Source organism: Mastigoproctus giganteus, chromosome 7 (genome assembly GCF_048544385.1).
Source record: "Mastigoproctus giganteus isolate SK-2022 chromosome 7, ASM4854438v1, whole genome shotgun sequence".
Taxonomy (NCBI): Eukaryota; Metazoa; Arthropoda; class Arachnida; order Uropygi; family Thelyphonidae; genus Mastigoproctus; species Mastigoproctus giganteus.
The window spans coordinates 192,637,128-192,665,026 of record NC_143581.1 but is presented as its reverse complement, the minus strand read 5'-3'; the positions used below and the strand labels follow the sequence as shown (position 1 = coordinate 192,665,026).

The 27,899-nt window shown below is 35.7% G+C and overlaps 1 protein-coding gene across 4 annotated transcripts in view; it reads left to right on the top strand.

Annotated features, from left to right (window-relative positions):
* LOC150083502 (mitochondrial coenzyme A transporter SLC25A16-like) overlaps positions 1–27,899 on the top strand; it is a 108,919-nt gene that overhangs the window by 60,223 nt on the left and 20,797 nt on the right. For all 4 annotated transcript variants that reach the window (XM_090378031.1, XM_090378032.1, XM_090378033.1 and 1 more), the window contains exons 6-7: positions 1,448–1,514; positions 22,152–22,314. In XM_090378031.1, coding sequence (XP_090234157.1) covers positions 1,448–1,514; positions 22,152–22,314 — 230 coding nt within the window. The remainder of the gene's footprint in view (positions 1–1,447; positions 1,515–22,151; positions 22,315–27,899) is intronic.

Here is a 27,899-nt window from a genome sequence, read left to right as displayed (position 1 = left end):
CTAAACCATTTATGATTTGCAGATGACATTGTGGTCATAAGCCACGATCCCAACGAATTAGAGGAAAATCTTAATCAGTTATGCACAGTTAGTAAGGATTTTGGATTAAACATGAATACGGCTAAAACAAAAGTAATGATGAACAAGTATGCCACAGAAAGGGAAATAATGATTGAAGGAGCAGTAATTGAAAAGGTGGAGTCATATACTTATCTGGGACAAGTTATTAGCTGTAATAATGATAAATGGCTAGAAGTCAAGAGAAGGATAAATTTTGGATGGATAGCATTCAGGAAAAATAGTCGCATACTGAAGAGCAATATCCCAGTTTGTCTGAAACGTAGAATAATGAACCAATGTATACTCCCACCATGACTTATGGAATTGAAACTTGGACACTCACCAAAAGAACGGAAGAGAAGCTGAGAACTGCACAGCGAAGAATGGAACGAATTATATTGGAAATCAGACTGTTAGATAAGAAGAGAAACACATGGATTAGGCAGCAAACTCAAGTAAAGGACATTCTTATCAAAACTAAAGAACTAAAATGGTCTTGGGCAGGACACATAGCTCGAAGACATGATGACAGATGGACTAAGAAAATAACAGAATGGTATCCAAGAGGAGCTAGAAGAAAACCTGGAAGACAAAGGCAGAGATGGATAGATGAAATTTATGAGTTTGTGGGTAGTAAATGGATGGCCAGTGCTCAAAACAGAAGGAACTGGAAAGTTGCTGGAGAGGCCTTCATCCTGCCATGGATTGAAAATGGCTGATGATGAATTCACTAAAACACTTGTTCACCACTTGCTCTCTGAAACATACACTTTTTGAAATACGATATTGCTTGCTTGGTGCAGAACCCACTTGTATATGTTGCTAGAGAAGTTTCTAGAGAACTCCGTCAAAAGTTCTAGACCCTTTCAGAAACATCTTGACCTTTATTCCACACTTAAAAATATCCTAGAATGTACAAGAACATTCTTGAATGTTGTAGAAAGCTCCTGAATGCTCTAGAAATATCCAAAATGTTCTAGAAAAAAAAAATAATAAATAAACAGATAAAATAGATGGAAAAGATGATTAAACCAACTACAGGTTTGGTTTTTGGTTATTAACCTAATATTTGAAAATTGAAGTGACGAACTGTTTAAGCACATCAGAGTTTTGAACATAATTCCTATGAGAATCTGTCAATTATTTCAGGGAGGAAATTGATGCTGACCAGTTTAATTTTTATTTGAGGAGTTAAAATGCGCATGGCTCTAATGATAACTAAGCCAGTAGCACCGTGTACTAAACTGGTCAAAATTCATGTGACAGTGACATGGTGCAGTGGGATTTAATTATTTATTTAAATTATTGCTGTTCTCCCTTATGTATCTTAACTGTAACTGTCCTCTATAGAATTGGATAAACTGTTTTCTTATTTTTCTTCCCACAGGAAGGTGGCATCAGAGCTCTCTACAAAGGGTTATCTCCAACTGTGTTAGGAATGGTTCCTTATGCAGGTATAGAAGTTTTAAAACAACTGAAAACACATTTGACATTAATATTTAAGTATACAATATTAAAATTTGCTTAAACTGTAAGCTATATTCATTTTAGTCTAAATAGTTGTTTCTATAGTTTTTATGGCTCTAAAGTAAACCTGAGCATTTTTAGTCTGTTAAAATGCCTATTTCAAAATCATTCAAAGATCAAAACAACAGTAGCATCATTCTATTGTTCCCTGCTGGGACAATATCATAATTAAATGGTTTTTTTTTTTTTTTTTTAACTTCACTCAAAAAATATTGTTAGAAATTCTAGAGTGCAGCAAAGGACCATAAGATTAGTGAGGGGACCAAAAGGATACTCTTACCAAGGAGACTAATTCTTTAAATTGCATCATCTGGAAACTAGGCAACCTGTGAGGAGATGATTGGGGTGTTTAAGGCTTTGTGTGGATTGTGAGTAAGCTAATTTTCGATGGCATTCTTATTCTTGCTTACACTAAAGGGGCATAAATTTAAATTGCATAAGAATGGTTGCAGGATAAATGTGTGTAAATTTGCTTTCAGCCAGAGGGTAGTTCATTGTTGAAACAAACTTCCATTTGGTGTTGTGGAAGTGGATAGTTTTAATGAAGAATTAGGCAAATTATTAAAGAGAATAGACAGGTGAGGTGGGAAGTTTTTTTTTTTGTTGTTTTTTGCTGATGCCATATAAGCTTGCATCATTTGTCAACACTAATTCTCTTGTGGTTTTATGCAGGAGTGTGCTGCCAATTTGTTAACAAGGGGCTTGCTTGAGAAGAATTGAAGGGTCATCTCCAGTTTAAAATGGTATATTAAATTTAACAAAGTGTTTTTTTTTTTTAAAAAGGAGCTCAGATAATACCTAAAAATCTAACAAGGAGTTTGCACAAGCCCTCCCTCTCAAGCACACCTCTGGAAAACCAGAGGTGTGCTTGAGAGGGAAGCTTAATTTTATTGTGCGATGTTGAAGTTCTTCAGATGCATTAGTGTTTTCCCAATGACCTTTTGAATGGGAACGCTGCCTGACTGGTTTTACTGGCTGCCTGGCTAATGTTGAATTGACATGGCAAATTATTGAGCAAGCAATGGAAAAATAATTTAAGATATTTTGTAATTAATACTTATAAATTGTAAAATTTTCATGAAAATATAATATGAATAAATTAGACACTTTAATGATTTTAAACAGTGATTAATAAACATATCGTATATGGAACTTCTATAAAAATGACTCGTACCTAACATTCTAAGGTCACATCTGTTTCTGGGTGGTATACTACTGGTTGCGCCCTATGCTGTCGTGCTATGTAAAGTTATATATGGAAACAACACTACTTTTCATATTTTTGAATATTCAATTTAGTAAGCCTTCCCCAGTTTTAGACATACCAAAACCAATGTAGTCTTTCTAAGGCCATGATGCTACATATTCTCTCCCTTCGATACATCATTCCCTTTCTTTTCTCTTGTTCGTACTTAAAACTTCAACTAGATAGTATGAATCAGAGCTGTAATACTCAATATGTTCTACGTTGATAATAATATTAGTAAATTAATAAGAGGAGTTTACCTCAATATAGTACGTGGAACACTTCCGTATGATACCCTCCAGAAATTAAAATGGAAAAAACGAAAAAATCGACAACTTACCGGTACATTAAAGTAAAATATAAATAATTAAAGTAAAATATAAATAATTAATATAAAATATAAAGAATTTTCATTCCTGTGATCACGACAGTCGGTCGAAAAGCATTGTCAGCTTCAGGAAGGAAAATCGTTTTGAATATTTTCGTTAGATTCTTTTAATTGCGTTAATTTGAATTTTAATTGTTTTGAATTGATTTTGAATTGTGTTAAATTAATTATTTATATTTTACTTTAATTATTTAATTATTTATATTTTACTTTAATGTACCGGTAAGTTGTCGATTTTTTTCGTTTTTTCCGTTTTAATTTCTGGAGGGTATCATACGGAAGTGTTCCACGTACTATATTGAGGTAAACTCCTCTTATTAATTTACTAATATTAAAACTTCAACATAACACATGTTGTGTGTCTTGGTCTTGCGTATTACTTACTGTTGGTGCACAAATCGGCGATTTGTTCATATTAAATTTAATAATATCATTATTTTGTATTTATTAAATTAAGCCATAGTGGGTAACAAGTTAGAAAACAACACTTTAGTTATTTTAGAAAGATGAAACTGATAAGCATAATAGCAAAGGCACCAAGCCAGCAACATTTCCACCAAAGATGTTGGTGGAAATGTTGCAGAGACTGGTCCATTCAGTGAATTAAATTCTGCACAGTCTCAAATGTAAAACACACATCTATGCACCACTTATCAGGTATTAACAGTGAGCGGCTTAAAAATTTCTATTGGTTAGTGATGAAAGATAATGCTATGATGTGTATGAAAGACTGCCCACAAACAAGGAAGTGACTTGGGTAACCATGCCGTGCATAGTTAAGTTTTGCAAATTACAGTGTCTGGAGACTAGGCACTGGCGAGGTGATCTGATAGAGGTGTATAAAGCCTTGAATGGTTTGAGCATGCTCAATGCCGATGGGATGCTTTCTCTTGCTCAGAATAATCACCTGAGAGGGCATAAATTCAGATTGAGAAAGACAGATGTAGGATAGATGTGCGGAAATTTGCCATTAGCCAGCGGGTAGTTGGTTGGTGGAACAACTTCCATCCCTTGTTGGAAGTTGATAGCCTAAATAAATTTAAGGCTCAGCTGGACAGGTATTTCGAACAAACGGAGGGGTGAAATGGAAGTGGGTTTTTTTTTTTTTGGCTGATGCTGCATAACATTGCTTTCTTGCATAATATGCCTCTACTAATGCTAATAAGACTTCGAAAATAAAGTTTCGTTAACAATGAACAAAATAAGTTACACGCTGGTTTTTGTTCAGATATAATTGAAAAATGTGTACTAGAAGAAACTGGGTTGGGGCAAAAGAAAAATATTGGGAGCAACAATGTCACCACCAGATTGTCAAAATTTAAGCGAGATAAAGAGAATATTATTATTCATGCATTGATTAACATTAAGCGCTGACAATTTGATAAACAAATATAGGACCATGTTGAAGAAATACATAAGGGCAGTTCTGAGAGTAGTGGGGAATTACAGACTGGTCAGTCTGACTTCAGTAGTAGGGAAAATCATTGACACAGTGATCAAGGATGGAATTCAGGATCACTTAGAAATTGAATACTGAAGGATATGCAGCATGGTTTTATAAAGGGAAAATCATGTTTAACAAATCAGGTTAGCTATTTTGACAGGGTCACTCGTGAGCTCGATTTAGGGAATAATTTCAACAATGTTTATTTAGATTTCAGCAAAGCATTTGACTCAGTCCCACACGAGTTGTTACTTTATAAGTTGGAACAGGTTGAAATCACAGGGAAAATCCTTAGATGGATAGCAGGATGGCTTCAGGGCAGGAGACAGTGTTGTGAAAAATGGTTATTCCTCAGATTGGGTTAATGTAAGAAGTGGGGTTTTTGATTTTGCTTCAATGACATCGATGAAGAGATAGAGGGCATGATGTCTAAATTTGCAGATTATGTAAAGATTGGTAGAATAGTTAATGATTACCGCCAAGCAGAGATTCTTCAGAGATGGTGGCAGCTTTGCTTTAATCCAGCAAGTGCAAGGTCTTACACCTGGGGAACAGTAACTCCAAATTAACTTATACACACTTGGAGTTGAACTAATGTCAGTAGTGGAAGAAAGGGACTTGGGAGTTATGATAGCTCAAAATGAACTTTCCACAGCATTCCATGGTGGTAAAATCTGCAGAATGCTCTTCGAACCATGTTCTGGTCACCAAATCTTTGTGGGGGTGGTCCATTGCCCTGCAGGTTCACAATGACCATGAAGGGATGCAGATGGTCTGCAAGGATGAACACAACCTGAACCGTTCAGAGATGCATACCCCAGACCATTACCGGCCATCCACCTGCCCCGAACAGTTCCTTGTTGACATGACGTGTGCATAGCTTCATGCGGTTTCTGCCAGATACGCATCTTACCATCCCCTTGAAATAGCTGGAAACGGGACTTGTCAGACCAGGAGACCCATCTCCAGTCAACCAAAGTTCGGTGCTGATGTCCTTTCGTACAGTTGAGGCATAGAGTCCTGTGTCGTGGTGGTAGCAATGGGATCCTGGTGGGTCTGCAGCTCCCATAACCTATTGCAGCTAATGATTGCCTGATGGTCTTGGTGGAGATGTTTCTGGCACCTCACTCTTTGAAGTCTGCTGTGATGTCACTTTCCAGTTGGCTGAATCATTGCGAGACAGATGTTAATGGCCACATTCATCCACCACCTTTCTTCACCCACAGCACTGTCCATGATGAGATGTTATTCTGGAAATGGCGTATTCCCAATACACTCTTGATACTGTTGAACAGGGATAGTGCAATTTCTGTACGACCTCCATGACAGAGTGACCCATGCATCGGACATCCAGTATTGTCCCTCTTTTAAAGTCAGTTAACTCACGATATATAAAAAAAAGTCAGTTAACTCGATATATATAAAAAAAAAAAAAAAAAATCCGTTGAAAGTGTCTGCAATTCTGCCCAGACATGATAGGAGAGAATATTTGCTGATGTTATAGAGGCAGTGTTAGGTGGGTCAGAAAACTGCTAGCTCGGGGATTCACAGACTAATAGATTAACAGTAGCCACAGGCAGAGGTGAAAGTGATTGCACTGCTTCTATTGGAATGAGCAGCAGCCTGGAAAGCAATGTAGTGAGGATTTCAGGGGCTGCTGGGAGTCATGGAACAAGTAAATACATGGGTTGTGTTAGAGTAACTAAGAGTAAGAATAGGTGTATGTATGCTAGTATGTACACCAATGCCAGGAGTATAGTAAATGAATTTGAAGTGTTGGTCAAGACATCAAAAGTAGATATTGTTGGGATATCAGAGATGTGGTGCCATATGGATATAAGTAGTACAGAATTGGAATTTGGGGAGTACAATGTTTACAGGAAGGAGAGAAGAGGGGTGATGCTGTTAGTTAAGAAACAAAATCTAAGGAAGGGCATCCAGTTGACATGGGTGGACAGTGCAGTGTAAGAGATATAAAGGATGCAAAGAAAAACAGCAAAAGTTCTTTACTTATGTAAACTCTAGAAGGAATGGGATGAATCAGATTGATTCACATGATATTGATGGTTCAACTGTTGATGATCCTTCTCAGGTACCTAACAAACTGAATGAGCATTCTGCATCAGCATTTACACATGAGGAGTTATTCAGGGAGGGGAATACCAGAGGTGCGTTAAACTCTGGCAGTAAGCTAAATGATTTTGTAATAACTAGGAGCAGAAATTGTTGAAAATAAACATAAGAAAGGCACCTAGAGTGGATGGGATCTATCCAGTTATATTAAAGGAGGCAGCAAAGGAAGTAAGCAAACCCTTAGCCATAATTATGAGAGCTTCCTTGGACTCATGGGGAGGTACTCATGGACTGGAGATGTGCAAATGTGACCTCAATTCACAAAGGAGGATCAAAGGGCGACCCAAGTAATTACAGACCTATTAATTTAACTCCTATTCTGGGGAAATTAATGGAGGCACTGGTTAAAGAAGCATTGCAGGATCATCTAGACAAGACTTCAGTTATAGTTCGGACACAGCATGGGTTTGTTAAGGGGAAGTCTATCTGACCAATTTGATTGGATACTATGATGTGGTCTCAAAGGAACTGGATGCAAAGAATAAATTTGATATCATATACTTGGATGCTAAGAATGCTTTTGATACTGTTGCACATGGAAGACTGCTGTACAAATTGGAGCAGTGTGGCATTAAGGGTAAGTTGCTGCTATGGATAAAGGGATGGTTGAGTGGGAGAAGACAGAGTGGTAGTCAGTGGGCACCACTCTTCGTGGACTAATGTTATTAGAGGAGTGCCCCAGGGTTAAGTGTTGTCTATTGTGGTTTTCTGTATTTATTAATTATTTTGGTGAAGATATATCAGGGTTAATGTCTAAGTTTGCACACGATACAAAGGTTGGCAGGGTTGTTAATGACAGTATGCCACTGCAACAGGATCTAGAAAAGTTGAGCAGATGGCCTGAGAGATGGCAACTGAAGTTTAACATTGACAGATGTAAAGTATTGCCAGGGGCATGTTATCCAGTAGGCAAAAATGACATCTGCCTAGGGCCTTCAGATCAGACTGGGAGGTCCCCAAAATTACCGTTTGAAAAACTTATTGCTGTTTTTTACTAATATTTTTAAGTGATTTTTATTGGAAACTGACTTTCTACCTGAAGGTCAATGAACTCTTAAGATTAATTTGCAAATTAATGTTTCTTCAAAAATGGTTTTACCGATTTTTAAATTTATATTTAGTTCTTCCTTAAATGGTGCCTCCGTAGCCAGGTGGGAAGGAGCAGTAGTGTGTAGCACACACTTCTTGATTAGACTGGGGTTCGAGCCAGTCACCACCAAATCCGGAGGATGCGGAAAGGTCAGGGAATGACTACCGCATATCCCGGAGAAATATGGCCTTAGTTGCTAATGCTCCTAAAAACCAAATAAAAACCATCTTTCTTAAATAGTTCAGTTGATTAAAAATGTAAAGACTTCCTTGTATGCAACCAGCACCCCTGACAGCCTTATGCTTAAGGGTGTTCCCACGTAGAATGCAGGTAGCTGCTTATCTGGAACTAGCAGTGAAATGCAGCTAAAGCTTCTCACAGGCTATGATAATAATTGAAGGAAGAGAAAAATGTTTTTTCGAAGTAATTTGAAAATCTTCAAAATAAAGATTTGAATTTACAGCATGCTGTAAATCTTTTAAAATCATTGTCGTTATATACAGTGGCGGACAAAAAAAACTAACATTTGTAGTGAAACATAAGTTGTTTTTTGATTACAATCAATTTGTTTGTCGCAAAGCAAAGGTATTGCATCAGCAGTTTCTATAAATACGGCATTGGAAGGGTATACACGCTCATTAGTATCCTGTTTTGCGTAAGTGTAAGCATGGTTCCATATGTTCAGTTGACACTCAGAAAAAAAAAAGTGTAGCTGTTGCTCTGTCCTAGGAAGAGCTTTCTACATGTGCTATCACTGATAAAATAGGCTGCCACTAGTCAACAAACAGTATCCCAGGTGCTGAAATTAAAGCGTGAAACCGGTGATGTGAAGTGAAGACCTGGATCAGGCCGTAAGATTGATATTTGAAACTTCATAATCGCCATGCTAGTGCTCCTGATCTAAAACTGGACTTTGAGATGGTGTTGAAACAAGTGCATCAACTATCCAAAGACAGCTTTCAGAATGTGGTTTGCATACCTGTTGGCCTAAGAAGAAGCCTCTCTTGATCCAACAAATGAGGAAGTGACTTGCTTGGGCTAAAACACATTTTTCATGGACAAAAGAACAATGGGACACTGACATCTTTTCTGACAAATCTAAATTCAATCTGCAAAATAAAAAAAAAAAAGGCAAATTATGATATTAGGGTCCCCCATAAATGATTACATCTACCCATATATTTATTTTGTCTGTAAATTGCATGTGTTCTCTGGTTGATTTGCATTTACTGGACGAAAAAAACTTCAGTTTCTGGGGGGAAAATAACTTTGCTATCTATGCCTGAGACTGACTAACTCAGCCACGAAGTGAAAAATGCCCACCAGAGTTCATCGCATCATCCACGGGATTCAAACCCGGGGCTTTTCCACCCGGTCCGGTGTGGGATGGACAGTGATGATACCACTGTGCTACCCGTGCAGACAAAATTCAACCTGCATGGCTCGAATGGGAAGCGATATGTCAGAAGACGAAAATCTGAGGCGTACCATTCTGACTGCATAACACTGACTGTAAAGTTCCCTGCTGGTCAGATGGTCTGGAGATGCATAACAAGCAAAGGGGTAGGGCGAATTAAGTTTATTAACAGAATGGTGAATGCAGAAACCTACACTGCTATCTTGGAGGAATGCCATACCTGACATCTGTTATTAAGGATCACCACACAGACGTCCAAAACTGCATTTTTCAACAGGACTCGGCACCTTGCCACACAGCAAAATTGGTAAGTTTTATGCTATTTAGATTTAACGATGAGTTTGTCTTGTCTCACAAGGCTTAAAATATTTACACCAATCTTTTCGTCTTGTTTTTCTCCCTTAAGGTGCAGTCATACCTCAAATGCTGGCATTACAGTGTTGGACTGACCCATTAACAGTTCAGATTTGAACCCTATTGAAAATTGCTGGTGCATAATGTCGTCTAAAATTGCTCAGAAGAAGCCATAAAGTAAGATTCAGCTGTAGGAGAGCATTGTAAGGGTGTGGTACCACGAAATTGGGCAACTGTATATCCAGAAGTTGATTAACTCTATGCCAGATCATTGCAAGGCTGTAATTGCAACTTGAGGAGGAACATAAAAATATTGAGGACTAATTTTGCTGATTTACAGTGTTTTGCTGATTTACTATTGCATTTACTCATTTCAGTTTGTAAACGTGAATGCAATAAAATGTATGTTTGGTTGTCATGATTACCATTTGCATGATTTCTCATATTTCCATTAATAACGCATTTTACCCTTTGGGAAGATATTTATGGCAGTTAGGTATATCAGATGGAGTCTTTTTATTGGATTTCATTCACAGAGATATATATCCCATCTAACAAATGCATTTAGAACATTTCTGCAACCCACAATGTAGCGCAAAACACATTATTGAAAAAATTAACAAGTGATGCAGTTTTTTTGTCAGCCACTGTAATTCAATAAATACTTATTCAGATGACATTGATGCTAATGTGAACATAATTTTAAAAATATTTTTGTCAATTTCTATTTCAAACACATCACCAGAACGATCATTCTCTGTGCTTAAGAGTTAAGAATTTTATATTATAAATTCACTTGGACAAAAAAAAAAATTAAGTAATTTGGCAATAATTTGTATTGAGAATGATATACAGGTGCCTCTGTGGGCAGGAGCAGCAGTGCATAGCACACGCTTCTTGAGTAGACCGGGGTTCGAGCCCGTGCCCACCAAATACGGAGGATGCGGAAAGTTCAGGGAATGACCACCGCATATCCCCAGAGCAATATGGCCTTGGTTGGTAATGCTCCTAAAAACCAAAACAAACAACTGATATACAATTTCTCAGCCCAAAAAGCACAAAGTCCATATAAAGTAGTATAAAAATACTTATTAGTTTAAGTGTATGTATTATTTCTGAATTAGCATTAGCATTAGCATTAGCAGAGGCATATGATGCAAGAAAGCAAGCTTATTCAGCATCAGCCAAAAAAAAAAAAAAAAAAAACACACCACTCCCATTTCACCCCTCCGTTCGTTCGAAATACCTGTCCAGTTGAGCTTTAAATTTGTTTAGGCTATCAACTTCAACAACAAGTGATGGAAGTCGGTTCCACCAACCAACCACCCGCTGGCCAAAGGCAAATTTCCGCACATCTATCCGACATCCGTCCTTCCTCAATTTGAATTTATGCCCTCTGAGGTGATTATTCTGAGAAAGATGAAGAATCCCATTGGCATTGAGCATGCTCAAACCATTCAAAGCCTTATACACCTCTATCAGATCACCTCGCCGGTGCCTAGTCTCCAGACTCTGTAATTTGCAAAACTTAAGCCTTTCTTCGTAAGAGCAACCCTTTGTTCCATTTACTAATCTTGTTGCCCTTCTCTGTACCCGTTCCAGCAGCTCTACATCCTTCTTGAAATGAGGCCTCCAGACCTGTATACAGTACTCAAGATGTGGCCTTACCATTGCCTTATACAAGGGAATAATCACCTCCTTATCCCTGCTAGAAAAATTCCTGTATATCATTGACAAGACACCATGCGCTACTCTTGCAGCTCGTCTGCACTGCTCAGAGAACTTCATATCTGCCTGCACAATTACCCCCAGGTCCTTTTCATTCTCCACCACTGTCAGTGTAGTACCGCAGAGTTGATACGTTGCTCTGGGGTTACTGTTTCCCATATGCAGCACTTTACATTTGTCGATGTTAAACCTCATTTGCCACCTCTCAGCCCATCTGTTCAACCTTTCCAGATCCTGTTGCAGCAGCATAGCGTCAGTATTGTCCTTAACGACCCTGCCAACCTTTGTATCATCTGCAAACTTGGACATTAAACTTGATATCCCATCATCAATATCATTCATAAACACCGAAAACAACAACGGACCCAACACTGAACCTTGAGGAACTCCACTAATAACATTAGTCCACGTTGAGCAGTGTCCATTGATTACCACTCTCTGTCTTCTGCCACTCAACCATCCCCTTATCCATAGCAGCAATTTGCCTCCAATGCCACACTGCTCCAATTTGTGCAGCAGTCTTCCATGTGCAACAGTATCAAAAGCCTTTCTAAGATCCAAATATATAATATCAAAGTTATTCCCTGCATCCAGTTCTTTTGTGACTACATCATAGTATCCAATCAAATTGGTCAGGCAAGACCTGCCCTTAACAAAACCATGCTGCGTCTGAGCTATAACTGAATTCTTGTCTAGATGATCCTGCAGTGCTTCTTTAACCAGTGCCTCCATTAATTTACCTGGAACAGAAGTTAAACTAACAGGTCTATAATTACTTGTGTCAGCCTTTGATCCTCCTTTGTGAATTGGGGTTACATTTGCACATCTCCAGTCTATGGGCACCTCCCCTGAGTCCAAAGAAGCTCTCATAATTATGGCTAGGGGTTTGCATACTTCCTTTGCTGCCTCCTTTAATATAACTGGATAGATCCCATCCACCCCAGGTGCCTTTTTTATGTTTATCCTCAACAATCTCTCCTCCACTTTCCTCTCAGTTATTACAAAATCATCCAGCTCACTGCCAATGTTTACTTTACCTACATCATTCTCCTTCCTGAATTATTCTTCTGGATTAGATATTTTTCTTATGTCATATAATTTTTTTTGTTGTCACAATAAAATGAAATTGAAAATGTTCTTTATTAGTTTTTTTCTTTATATGGGGTCCCATGAGGGTATAATGTGCCCCTGATTATTGCATGTGGGTAGCAGGAAGCTCAGATTAATATATCAACTGTGTGGTCTAGACTCAGGGTGGTGAATAAAAAGGACCTGGGGCTAATTGTGCAGTCAGATATGAAGTTTTCTGAGCAGTGCAGACAGTCTGCAAGAATAGCTTGTGGTGTCTTGTCAATGATATAAAGGAACTTTTCTAGCATGGATAAGGAGGTGTTTATCCCCTTGTATAAGTTAATGGTCAGACCCCACCTTGAGTACTGTATACAGGTCTGGAGGACTCATTTTAGGAAGGATGTAGAGCTGCTGGAATGAGTACAGAGAAGGGCAACAAGATTAGTGAATGGAACAAAGGGTTGCTCTTATGAAAAAAGGCCTAAGTTTTTCAAATTACAGTGTCTGGAGAATAGACACCTGTGAGGTGATCTGATTGAGCTCTATAAGGCCTTGAATGGTTTGAGCAAGCTTGATGCTGATGAGATTCTTTCTCTTGTCCTGATTAATCACCTGAGGGGACATAAATTCAAATTGAGGATAGACAGTTGCAGAATAGATGTGCTGAAATTTGCCTTTACGGATGGTTGAGTGCTGGAACGAACTTTCATCTATCGTAGAAGTTGACAGCTTAAATAAATTCAAGGCAGAACTAGACAAACATTTGGAGCAAGTGGATGGGTGAAATGGGAAGGTTTTTTTTTTTTTTTTCTTCTTGGCTGATGCTGTATAAGCTTGCTTTCTTGCATAATATGCCTCTACTAATGCTAATTATATCAATGGAGGTACCAGATTCAATTTATACCTGAAAATGGTGCCATTTTCAGTTATAATTTTTTTAATCTTCCAGCTTTCTTTTATACTAGTTTTAATTTTATTTTAATTGTATTTTCATTATAGGAACTGCCTTGTCCATACTTTTGGAAGAGATGCCTTTCTGTTTCGATTACATTTGTATTTATAAATTTTCTCTTGCACAGCTATGGGCAAGTATGGAAACACAGTTCTTTGATGCATTGTCAGGTGTAGTCCCCCAATGAAATACCTGATCATGTATCAATATTCACTTTTGCCGACATCAGATTTTAATTTTTATTAATTGCATATTTGCTTTTCTTCTCCGATTTGAAGTATTTAGCTAAATTTTTCCCTCCTTTATCTGTTGTAGGCTGCCGTTACCTTCTTTTTATTTTAATATATAATTTTAATTTAATTTAATATATAATAATTTAATTATATAATAATTAAATTTAATTTATAATAATTTAATATATAATATTAATAAAGGTTACTACATTTTGTTCATATTTTGTCTGCCTTCTTTTTTTTTTTTTGACCTTTTGGCTTTCCACATTTTTTGAATTGCCATCTTTATTTTAAATTTCAAATTTAAAATAAAGAGGCAGTTCAAATTTTATTTCAAATGTAAATATATGCATATATTTACATTTGCATCCATTGCTGCTGCTTTTGCTATATCCACTTTATTTAACTTTCCGTTGTTTTGTCTGTTTTTACTCTTTAATATAATCTCTTATATGTTATATCAATTTAAGAATTAGTTATCTGCTGCTTTGTGCGATACTGTTCTTTAAATTACACCCATTTCTGTTTTTCAGTCTTTAGATGGTGTTGTTGCTAACACCGTTTTGCCATATGCTGGCTTCAATCTTTAATCTATAGTTAATCTATTCTTTTCCTTATAGCCCTTTGTGTTGCTTGCATTGGCATTTATATTATTATATATACATCTGCATCCTTTGCTGCTGCTTTGTTTTGTCTAAACTATTTTTATCTTTGTTTTCTCTACTGGTTTTAATTCAGTATTTATATCAATTTAAGTTTAAGCCATCTGCTGATTTGCACGATGCTAAGCTTAAAACTACATACTCTTCTGTTTTTTTTGTTTTTTTTTTTTTTAATTTTTATTTTTGTTTTTATATAGTTCTGTCTGGTGCGCCTTCTTGCCACATTTCTTGTCTATCTAAAATTTAGTTTATTCTATGTATCTAAAAATACTGTCTTAAAATTGATTGTAGAGGTCATTAATCATCTATTTTTTTTCATAGCTCACTGTCACATTAGTTGCTGTATTATATAACAGATTTCTCCATATTTGTTACTGCTTTGATTGCAACTATTGTATTGACCTCATGTATTTTTGCAATTTTCAGGTATAAATTTTTTAATCTTCCAGCTTTCTTTTATACTAGTTTTAATTTTATCTTAATTGTATTTTAGGGACTAACTTATCCATACTTTGTAAGAGATGCCTTTCCGTTTCGATTACATTTGTATTTATAAATTTTCTCTTGCACAGCTATGGGCAAGTATGGAAATGCAGTCCTTTGCTGCATGGTCAGGTGTAGTCCCCTGATGAAATACCTGATCATGTACCAATATCAATTTTGCTGACATCAGGTTTTATTTTTATTAATTGCATATTTGCTTTTCTCCAATTTAAAATATTTAGCTAAATTTTTCCCGCCTTTATCTGATGTAGGCTGCCATTACCTTCTTTTGTCATTCTGATGTAATTTTTATTTTAAAGGTTACTACATTTTGCTCATATTTCGGCTGTCTTCTTTTTTTGGCCTTTGGCTTTCCGTGTGTTTTGAACTGCCATCTTCTTTATTTTTATTTGTCATATTTATTATAATATATATTTAAATAATGACAAAAGTTAAAATATAATAAAATAAATAAATATTGAATATCCAATATACTGGCTTATGTTTTTTATTTTATTTTAAAATATTGGAGATATATAGATTTTTGTTTCAAACTATAAAGCTTAAGGAAAGGTGTAACCATAACCTACAAAGGGCTCCAACAGTCTCAATATATGGCTAAGTCATACTAATTCCAATATTAACAAAATTTTCTGCTAGTTACATGCAGCCTCACCATATTCATATATACTAAGTCTAGCATACATAATAATTTTAAGATTAAAATTTAAGTAGCTAAATGAGCTAATGTAACCATAATAAAAATTTTGAATGGCCGACTGGCAAAATATAACTGCTAGCCCAACAGATAGCCAATAACTCTTAAACATTAATGGAATATTTTAACTCTAACTCTTCAACAGTAATGGAATATTTACACAAGTATTTCTTTTTCCATAGCAAAATGGACAGGAGGAAAGAATAGTGAGGGCTTAAGCCCAAAAAATAGGCAAGTATAGCAATAGTACCTCAATCTCCCTTGAATTACTTTAATAGATTTTGAGGCATAAGATACAAGAGTTAGATAGCATAAAGTTAAAAGTAGAGGTAAGGACAGCAAACTACTTCGGAAAATTACCGGGGGTGTAAATCCCCATCCCTTAGCAGGGTTCCTGATAATTCGTTGTATAAAGAAACTTGTACTAATCCAATTAAGATTAAAGGATTCTAATATAGAATTAAGGTTAAAGTTAAGTGCCATGATAATAGAAGAGCAAGCCGAACTTACAGAACAAAGCAAAATTAACCAATACATCTGAACAAAGCAAAAATTTTACCTATACGTTGGAGCACAGCAAGCAAAACATGGATAGACTTAAGCTGCTGCATGAAGTGAAAGAATGTTCGAAGCTCCCTCTACTGTCATATGCAGTTACGGAAAAGGTATCCTCCAATAAAAAGCATTGTGGACATAAGCAACCTCTGTACCAAAAAAAAAAAAAATCCTTCCCTTAGAACAACCATGGGTACAACTTTTTCAGAGCATAAGACACAGATCGACAGCTCTATGGAAAGTGCCCAATATCTACATATATACATAAGCTCATAATAAGACATCAGTTTAGTAAATCCCAAATTCCTAACTATAGTAAGAGGGCAAATATTATTCTGCCATAATTTTATAGCTATGTAAATAGCTTTACATATGTACTTAGGTATGAATTTAAGAAGGAAACCCTTATTACTACTTTATCAGATGTAATTTTAATATCAATATCTAGAAATGTGGCTGCCAGAAAACTCTTTATTCATACTTTCAAGCTCCAAATCCATATGATAAAAAAATGGCCATTTCTTGCAAAAAATTTGGCTCATTAATAGCAATAAGGTCATCAATATATCTATAAAGTATAGTACTGTTATTAAACTTGCTTTCATAGTGATGCAAATATAGATTGGCCACAATGCATGAACTACATACTCCCATAGCTATGCCCGTATGCTGTCTATATACTGCACTACCATTAACAATGAAACAATTAAATAAACATAAGTCAATTAAATTATCCCAGTATAACTTATCACATGGAATAACACTGTTATATGCATTATAATAATCATTCAAAGCCATTTTTAAATTATCATGCAAAATACTTGTAAACAGATTTTTGAAATCATATGTACTGATATGTCTTATACCTGCGTTATTTGCATTCAGGTAATCCAAAACCTTTCTATTATTTAATATAATCTTCGAATATCCCACCTTACTCAATATGATTTTTAAAAAGATTCTAGCTTTTTATGTGGTATTTCAACAGAATATTGATCTCTACAGGAAGTTATAAACCTAAATGCAACAGGGGACTAATGAAATTTAGGGATCCAATGCAATGGAAATTTTAGTGTTATAGCAACCAAGTTGCAACCTTTTACTGCTAATATCCTCCATCCTGTATGTAGTACTGTTGTTGAGCTCTTTAGCTAAAGTGGCAGTAAAACGTTTTACAAATAATACCATAGTTGTTGGCTGCTTTATCAACAGTGGTAATAATAAATCTAGATTGCAAATCCAATAACTGCTGCTTAAACCATAAGATAGCAACCTCCTGAGTTCTACATGTTTGACTATACTCAAATTTCCAGTGATTATGTTTATGGTGTACATCAGCATAAGTTTGATATTCTGGTAAATGGCACAAGCAGAGGGAATCATTCTCTGTAATCTTAAGATTTATCACCTCTTGTTTATAATTACACACCTTCAGGCCAATGGGCTTAACATAGCTGAATCGAGTAGCTATACTAGAATTGGATAAAGGCAAAGCATAGTTAAAGTGGTTAAGAATCTGTTCTAGGTTAATGCAATCTAAAACCCTATTTTAAACTTATAAAATCCTTTGTAACTACTTTAATATTTCTCAGCTTAAACCTAATATCAAACAGCAGATATTTCAGGTGTGCATTGATAAATTTATGATCTCTGCATATATTCAACAAAGCCTTCAACCAGCTTACTTTCATACCAAACACAATGTCATGAATCAACTTAATACTGATTATAGGTTGATCCCAAGACTTTATCAAATCTGAAAAATTACCTACTTTATCTGCTTTACATAAATCCTTATTGCTATGAACATGAAGTATTCATAGCAGTAATTCATATTACTGTAACATCTAACTGCCCCTGTTTTAACCAGTTGGAATGTGTTGTATATACATTGATCCTGCTTATAACCCATAAAGCATTGTCTGTTAAACTTACTGTTCAGTCCATATGGATAAAGAGATTTTTGCTTTAGAATGTGTAGGTTTTTGAAACCCAACCTTTCATTATATTTACCTTCAATAGCAAGTATAGAGATAGAAATATTATTAAAACTATGCAGTTGAAAGTGCTGTAACTCAATATCATTTTTTTTTTGTTCCTGAGAGACTTGATATGGGATCTATGAACATTAATTCTCCAATGCAATGGCCTGCCAGTTTGTCCTAAATATTTGGCATCGCATTCACCACATTTGATTAAATAAACCACCCCACTAGCATGGCAAAAAATAGGGACTTGTTAGACATGGCTCTTTATTACAACTTCTAAATTTAAGATCACTTTTATGCCCATTACACATTCTGAAATGTGTAATGGGCATAAAAGTGATAGTCTGAACTGTATCTGCGTGATTTTTTGCATATTAATGTTACTATCCTCACTACTCTGGGATTCTAATTCTGATGCCTCATTATTCTGATGCCGCAGTTATATTTTGCCAGTCGACCGTTCAAAATTTATTATGAGATTCATATTTATTTTGATTACATTAGCTACTTAAATTTTAATCTTAAAGTTATGTATGCTATATTTAGTATATATGAATATGGTAAGGCTGGCATGTAACTAGCAGAAACAGATAGCTCATATTGTTATTGATGGCATATATTGAGAGGCGCTAGCCTCAGGGAGCCTAAATAGCCAGGTGGGCAGGAGCAGCAGTGCATAGGACATGCTTTCTTGATTAGACCGAGGTTCGAGCCCGTGAGCCACGATGTGGAGGATGTGGAAAGGTCAGGGAATGACCACCGCAATCCCCGGAGCAATATGGCCTTAGTTGCTAATGCTCCTAAAAACCAAATGACAACAACAGCGCTAGCCTCAGATGCGTGCCTTTCGATGTAGGCCTTATTCAATAAAAACATTATGGTAATATTGAAAGTTATATTGATTGTTTGTTTATTTTGTTAATATTGGAATTAGTATGACTTAGCCATATATTGAGACAGAGCCCTTTGTATGTTACGGTTACACCTTTTCTTAAGCTTTATAGTTTGAAACAAAAAATAAAAATATCTCGTATTATATCTCTGGCTAATAACTTTTATATTCATCCATATTGTTTATATATATATATATATATATATATATATATATATATAGAAATAAATTTTAAAAAAGTTGGTGTATTGGACTTTTTGTTTTCAATTATTTGTAAAAAATATATATATTATTCATTACGTTTTATTGCACAAATTATCATTAAACTAGTTCATTTTAAATTATACACTGTATATGTATATATATTTTTCAAATATGGATCCACCATATTTATTGATGTGGGCTTCAAAATTTCTTTTATGTGGCTCTGCCCATGCATTGAATATACAAGGTGTGGCAATAAAGTTACTGGACTGGTGCAATAAAAAGAACACAAAGTGAAGTTCAAAAATGGCTTTATTTTTATTCAAAATAATCACAACCTGACTGAATGTACTTATTACACCATTCTAAAAGTTTCTGGAAAGAGTCGGTAAAGGCTTCCAAAGAGATGATAAGTTTTTCTTAGTGTCCTCAATGTCCTGAAATCTTTCCTTTGAAGGCAGTTTTCACTTTGGGAAAGAGGAAGAAGTCTGCTGGTGCAAAGTCAGAGTAGGGTTGATCTGTATAATGCTCTTATTTCATCAGAAATGTCTTCATAACAAGTGTGGAATGGGTGGGGAAATTGTTGTGCAACAAGAACCAGCTGCCTTTCTCACGTAATTGCTGCTCCATCTGGGAAATTCACTTCAGTAGATTTTGAAGCACCTGTACATAGAACACAGCATTGACTCTCTCCCCATCGGGTACATATTCTTTGTGAATCACACCTGTTCGTCAAAAAACACAATCAGCATAGTCTTGATCTTGGATATTCTATTAAACAAAAAGTTTTGTGCCTTTGTGATGATTTTGAAGTCCACTGCATGCTCTGGTGCTTTCTCTGGGTGGTACTGAATCACCCAAAACTCATCTCCGGTGATAATCGTTCAAGGAAATTAGGATTGTTTTGACAAGGCTGGATGAAGTCTTCGCATGCCAACACCCTTCATTGCTTCTGCTCATCCTTGAGACTGTGTGGCACAAATTTTGCAAATCTTTCTTTTCTCTAAATCTTCATGCAGAATTTGATAAATCTTCTGCTTATTCATATCCAACTCATCAGCCATCATTCTGAGGGTCAAACAATGATCTCTTGCTGAATTTTGCAATTCTGTTCTCATTTCAAGGAGTTGAAAAGTTTCCACTTCTTGGGAATCTGTCAACTGTCTGTTGCAAACATCCTCACGTCTGCCTTAGAACTGCTTATACCATTCAAACACACTTGTATGACTTAACATTTCGTACGTTCTGTTGCAGATTTTACCAGTTTAAAGCAAAATTTGATATTCGTCCATTGCAAAATTGTGACATGGAACATTACTACTACTAACAAAACCGGTTGTAACCTGTCAGCCTATTGGACAATCTCTTACCACCATCTATTTGAACTACAGCCTACCACTTTCATTTATTTTCAAACTCAAACATGACCACAGCAGCACCAGTCCTCTAACTTTATTGCCACACCTCATATATAGCTATACAGAATTTGTAATCTTGGATCATATGCTTAGTTTACTTCATTCTGTGAGTATCATTTTCAGATATATTAAATGTCAGGTAATCAAAGGAATTTAAAAAAAAAAAATGGGCATTACATAGTGTTATTTATTTTTCATTTAAGTTGTTTCTTTGCCATATAATGCCTAGAAATCGTTCATTATCAGTACATTGTGGTTGTAGAAATTAGGTTATGGCTATGTCACTTTAATACAATGCCAGTTGACAAAAGGAAGAGGTATTATTTTCAAGAATTTAGACTCATTCTGATATGTTTCCTTGTATTTTAAAGTTGGAAAGAGGAAAGTAGGTATAAATTTTGTAGTTATGCTGCTTTGACAGGAAAACTGATATTACAGACCATATTAACCATGCCATAAGTCTCCATAAATTTTGAAAAGGATACAGAAGTTAACAGTTTGCCTCTCTGATTTCAATGTTATACAATTGATGTCTTTTTACCTCATTTTTGGTAGTATTTAATCCTATTGCTGTAGAAAGTAATGCTGTGCACTATTTCAGATTGGAAGTGATGAGAAATTGTGGTTCTGGAGGATACACAACTGCTATTTGAATATTTTCAAAATGGAACATTTTGTGATGATTATGTTCTGTTTCTGTAACTGATTTGAAAGGGGATACTGCTGGATTGAATATAGGTGATTTGTTGCATTTCTAATTTTATCATCATAAGATACTAATTCTGGGGATATAATACTGCTGTTATTGGAAGCAACAAGGATGGCATTGCATCAGCATTAAAAGAAAAAGAACTCATTTTTATAGTTTGTCTTTGTTATCTTTATTTATTTGCAGAAAAAGTTGCTACAATTTGTAAGGAAAACTGGTTGAAATTCTTGAATAATTTTTTTTTGAAGAGAAGTGCTAAAAGAAAAAGGCTCAAAAGTTTCAGAATCTTCGTAGCAGCAAAGAGGCCAAGAGGATACTATAAGATATGCATAAGATGGTTTTCACTTGGCAGAAGTCCTTGCAGGTAGCACAGTGGTTCAAATCACCATCCTTTCATACCAGATGGAAAAGGCCAGAATTAAAATCCAGTGATACAAGGAATTTTTATGGGCTTTTTTTTTTTTTTTTTTTGCAACATGTCTGAATTAATTGGCGTTGGGCAATGGTTGCATGGGTTTCTTTTTTTCCTCCCAGAAACTAGTGGTTTTAACTTGTAATGGACTTCAGTTTTTGAAGTCCATTACAGGTTAAAACATTACTAGCGGACTTTGCACATCAGGGGTTCACTCAAGTGAAACCAGACTAGTCGGTTCCTTTCATAGCAGATCACATAAAAATTTAATGCATTTAAAAGCAGTATTCATTCTAGTAAATTAGTGGCTTTTTTTTTTTTTTTTTCTTCTTCTTGAGTACTACTTTGAAGTTTGAGACTGTTTGCTTTCGTTATTCTTAGTAATTCAGTGCAATTCAGAAGAGACAATTTTCTTATTAAGATTTCTGTCTTGAGAGAAAATATGAATATTAAATTTTCCATTTCAGGGTTATCATTCTATGTGTTTGAAAGGCTAAAAGTATTTTGTCTTGAATATTTCCCACACGTTTGTGGACGGCCCCATGCTACCAGCAGCGGAGGAGTTGTCCTTATCATACCTGCAAAATTACTATGTGGAGGTTTAGCTGGTGCAATTGCCCAAAGTTTTTCGTATGTATAAGATCAGTTTTTAGCACTTAGACCATTAAAATATCTTTTGCATAACACTTATACAGAAGTGTTACGAAAACACATTAAGTAAAATGAAAATAAGTGAAATGCAAAAATTAAGTAAAATATACATTGTGTACTGCCCAAATATTAAATTAATGACATAACTGAACTGTATATAAGTATCTTATTTTTGAAATTTATTTTGACTGTTATGCGTACAGTTTTCCTGTATCACTGTTTTAATGTGTTAATATGATTTTACTTATTCTGTAAATTACATATATATTCTTAGTTGTACAGTTTAAAACTAAGTTTACTGAAGTTTCACTGAAGTTTAAAATAACAAAAATATCTGACTTGTATACTTGAAACTTAAAGGCATCTTTTGCTATCATAACACCTTGTGTGAGGTTGCAGATTCCATTTCAGTGAAGCACGTTCTGCACTGTCATGTTTCTAATTGTAGTATTCCTGCTTCTATCCATATTTGATTAAATAATTTTATCTAAAGATGCAGTGTTTGTGTGCTGTTCTTTTTTTATTATGCATATCTGTAATGGGCAAACAATTTGTAGTTATTGGTTTTGCACAAAATGTTTTTTAATTTTCTTAAAATGAATTTTAAAATGTTCAAGTATTTATTTTTACAAAATTTGTTTGTACCAACATGTAGTTTAATTGAAAATCATTATTATCATTCTGTTATTGTATTATCATTGTTTTAATTTTCTGTTTTTCACAAAATCTTTGGATTTCATGATCTGCCAGTTCAGTAAATTCCAATTAATAATTACATATAAGCAGTGCTTTTTATGAGACTGTACACAATGGTATGTTGTACCGGCACCTTTATTAACAGTGAAGTGTGACATTTGGATGCAGTACACTTCCAAATTTGTAATATTCCGTAAATTTTTTTTCACGTTTACCTACTATTCAAATAAGCTTAAAGTTATTTAACTAAATTTGCATTTTTAACTGTCTATTGTTAAAATTTAAAACTATTTTTAGAATTCTAGAGTACTGTTGGACCTTTGTTTAACGAACTCATTTTATAGCGAATTTTTTTTGAATTTCCCCTTGGAAGCTACATTTAAAATAGTATCCATTGGGCAAAGAATATTTTCATATAAAGAACGGATTAGGATAGACTTAACTCGGTACGCACTGTTCACATTTCTGGCCTTTAGGCAATTAGTGCTGCTGCACGAATTAAGAAAGCTAACGAGATTACCATTATACAACTTAGAGGTACTCATAACACCTATCCGACCACCTGTCCCACATATGGAAAAGTCGTGCCGGTCAACAGTGAGTAGATCAAGAGGTATTCCCAATGCTGAAAATGGGCTTAGATCAACCTTCTACTGCTGTGGTGTCCAACCTTTCCCCCAGGTAATGCTAGCAACCTCTCACCCACTCTTGTGTGTTTTTTTTTTTTTTTTTTTTTTTACAATTTATCCTTGGCTGGGCTCCCCTGGGATGGGGAAGTCCCCTCTTCACCTGACTCTTAGTTTTCTTTTCCTCCCTGGGAAATTCGTTCCCCAGAGAGGAGGGCAAGCAGATAGTAGGGGAGGCCTTGCCTTCCTGTGGCTAGGAGTGAGTACCTGGAGGCAGAAGTCCAGGTGATCATTGCTTCCAGATAGCCAAAAGGCCAATACACTACACTATAGAACACACACACAAAATTTTTCTGTCCTATCACTTTCTCCCTTGTGAGATAAATTTCCTGTCCGGGATTAAAACTTTTTTTTTTTTTCCTCTCTCTGCTTCCTTTTCCCCTATCCAAGTTCAACCAGTTGGAATTTTTTATTTTATTTTTTTTATTATTATTACCTGACACGCACTAGCCTTACCTTGACAGTAAAAACTGAACAGAGCAATGAGGCGGAGATGAACTTCTGTTCTAGGAGCTGCCCATACAAAAACACAAATACAGTTTTCCCGTACAAGGGCCATATTCAAAATTAGATTTCTTTCACGGGTCGCACTAAGTAATTCGAGGAAAACTAGGTTACATTTTCCATATCTTGTGATATGTAAAAGAAAAATTGAAAATATTTGGAAATTTTATTTATTACATACACAAGTACATTTACCGAAAAAAACATTTAATAAGAAGATTTTTTGATAATTAACAAAATTAAAATTCTTTTTTGGTTCACTTTTTGCATGGGCTGTAGGTTGGACACTGCTGTGAATCAACTTTAAGCACCCCCGTTCGAGAATTAGGAGAGAGTGGTTTCCTTTTACCCCAACAAATAATCATCTGTTATTTCGCGGAAGTGCATTATCCAGATTTTTCCATAAATTTTCCCTATCTGTTTACATGGTCACAGTACCTGAATATCCAAATGACATGAGAGAGTGAGTGCGAGAGTACATGTGAACAGACAAAGTTTTTACGGCTCCAGCAAATAGAAAGGTTTTTGCTTTTCTATTGACTTAAATTGGCATATTAATTTATTTTTTAGAGTAGCTTTATATTCCTAGTAACAATACTTGAGTTTAAATTGAATTTAGATAGAGATTTTGTAGGATGTTACTTAGTATCGGTAAGGGCATCAAATCCACGTGTGGACAGGTTTTGCAGCTCAGGCAAACGAAAGTTTTTAATTATAATTAGCCGCTTTAATTGTTAGATTAAATTATTTTCTATAAGTAGCTTATAGACCTAGTCAAGCTCCGTGGTTTATTTTGAATTTATATAGCTAGATTTGGAAAGTAAATAATACCTCGTGTCCGTAGATTAACCATTCGTAACTTGCCACCATTGTTATACGATACAACATGTGCTAGCATAAGGTTTAACGGAAAACTAGATAGCGAGTATAGTAGTATCAATTAATCAGTAAAATTTTTTAATCTTATTAAATTTCATTGTCAATTGAATTGTACTTTTTTTAGCTAAATAAATATAGAGACCTAGTTATTACAAACATAACATCATAAATTAATACATATAAGTTGACAGGAGATAAGAAAGTCATATAACGTAACTCGGAGATAATATTTGATACCAAAAAAATATATATATAGTTTGATTGCTTAGATTACTTAAATTTTGGTGTCTATTTTCTATAGGGTATTAAGGTGTATCCTGAACAGGAGATTTAGTTAACGTTTTTAGTCTAACCTATTCCTAGGGGTCTGTGGTGGTGTTCAAATTATATAATAACTAATGAAGTTAGTTATAATTCTAATTATTTAACTTTAATTAATAATATTAATCAATACTAACTAACATTCCTTTACCTGGTCATCTATCCTCTACTTCATCTGGGGCTTTGAGCGGATCGATAGCCAGTTTTAAAGGAATGTCTCATAATTACCCGTTTCTGTTAACTCCTTATCAGTTTTGCCTTATTAGTGAGATTATTTTGCTCTTTTAGATTATTTAATTCATTGAATAAGGATAGTTTTATGTCAATTTGTCTTTCAGTTTAATTTTAATTTTTGAAAATTTTTAATATTTAACTTAGGATTCGGCAAACTGGTAGAGGAGAAACAAAGCCTAACGGGTAATTATCGGAATAATCGAGTGGAGCTATACTTATCTGTCCGGTGGTGGTCTTTCAGTAAATGAGGGGTTAGCCCTGTTCATTGTTTGTTTTATCACTGGTTTGGTTTTGAGTGCGCAGTCGCATCTATTGTTGCTTTATATTGTTGTAGGGTGATACTTTTGCAAGCCATCCGATGAGTCAGATCGGAACACCATGTGTTAGTCTGCTTTGACATCAGTAAGGCCTATGATTCCACGTGGAAGTATGGAATACTCCGTGAATTACATCGTCATGGACTTCGGGGTCACCTCCCGATTTTCATACAGAATTTCCTATGCAAGCGTACATTCCAGGTTCGATTCAAAACCTCACTGTCCCAAGTATTTTCCCAAGAAGAAGGAGTTCCTCAAGGCTCTGTACTCAGTGCTTCACTTTTTATAATTGCAATAAACTCCATTGCCGGACAAATTCCAGACACTGTTGATAAAGCACTGTTTGTAGACGATCTTAGTATTTGGTGTCATGCTAAAAATATGAATACTATTGAGAGACAGTTGCAAGTGGCAATAAATAAGATCTGTTCATGGGCTCAGACTAATGGATTTCAACTTTGTCCAGAAAAAACATTTTGCATCCATTTTTGCCGCCAATGCAAACTCCATCCCAATCCGGAGCTACAACTGAATCGCCAACAAATAACAGTTCATCCCAGCATACGGTTCTTAGGAATCACTTTAGACCATAAACTCACTTTCGTTGAGCACATCAAAAGACTAAGAACATCATGTCAACAAAAACTAAATATCATCCGGGTTCTCTCTGCAACCAATTGGGGAGCTGATCGCCTTACTTTATTACGGTTATATAGAGCATTAATAAGATCGAAACTTGACTACGGAGCACCAGTGTATAGTTCAGCAAGACCTAGTGCCCTTCGCTGGCTTGACCCTATCCATCATAGTGGAATACACGTTGCTTTAGGGGCATATCGCACGTCTCCTACACATAGCTTATATGCTGAAGCACACGAACCACCTCTCTCAATCAGGCGACAACAACTGATACTACGTTATGCCTATAAAATTAGATCTATGCCAGAACACCCGAACTGGCCTATACTTTTCACATCACAGCACAGTAGGTTATACCAAAACCGCCCTAATGCTAATCGTCCTTTGGGTATGAGAATAAAACACCTCTTAGAAGAACTAAATCTAACCTTAGAGAATGTGGCACATAGCCTCCCATCCTCTCTTGCTCCTTGGAATATCATTCCACCCTCATGTGACTTACATCTGCATGAATGGAATAAATCTACTTTGCATAGAGAAAACTTCTCGCAACTATACCATGCAGTAGTGGACCAGTTTCCCAGCTTTTCCATAGTACATACTGATGGATCAAAGAATGATGTCCACGTTGGAATCGCCGCAGTTTTTCCAAACATCACATTAGCTTATCAGTTATCACCTGAGTTCGGTATATTTTCCGCCGAACTAATAGCAATTCAGGTTGCACTGAACCATATCGAGTCCTCTGATATTAACAACAGTATAATTTTCACAGATTCTTTAAGTGCACTTCAAGCACTAAAAAACACCATGAACATCACCCACCCAGTTGTGAAAAGAATAGTCAGCTCTTTACATAGCTTATCAGAACTTGGAAAAAACATACACTTCTGCTGGGTCCCAGGACATATGGGAATTCCTGGAAACGAACTAGCGGACAATGCTGCCAAATCAGCTCACCTACCGCCCGAGAAAAAGTGGAAAGTGCCTCATCAAGACTATCGACCAATAATCCAGGAAAAATGCATGTGCCAATGGCAGTTATCATGGGAAAATCAACCTAATAATAAACTTCGAAGTATCAAGCCAAACCTTGAGCGATGGCCTTCCAGCTTTAATTCAATCCGACATCAAGAGGTAATATTGGCTCGACTGCGAATAGGGCACACAAATATCACTCATGGTTATCTTTTAAGAGGAGAAATACCCCCTCAGTGTCATCACTGTAATACACTGCTCTCAGTGAAACACATTCTGGTCGAATACACAAAATATACAAGAGAACGCC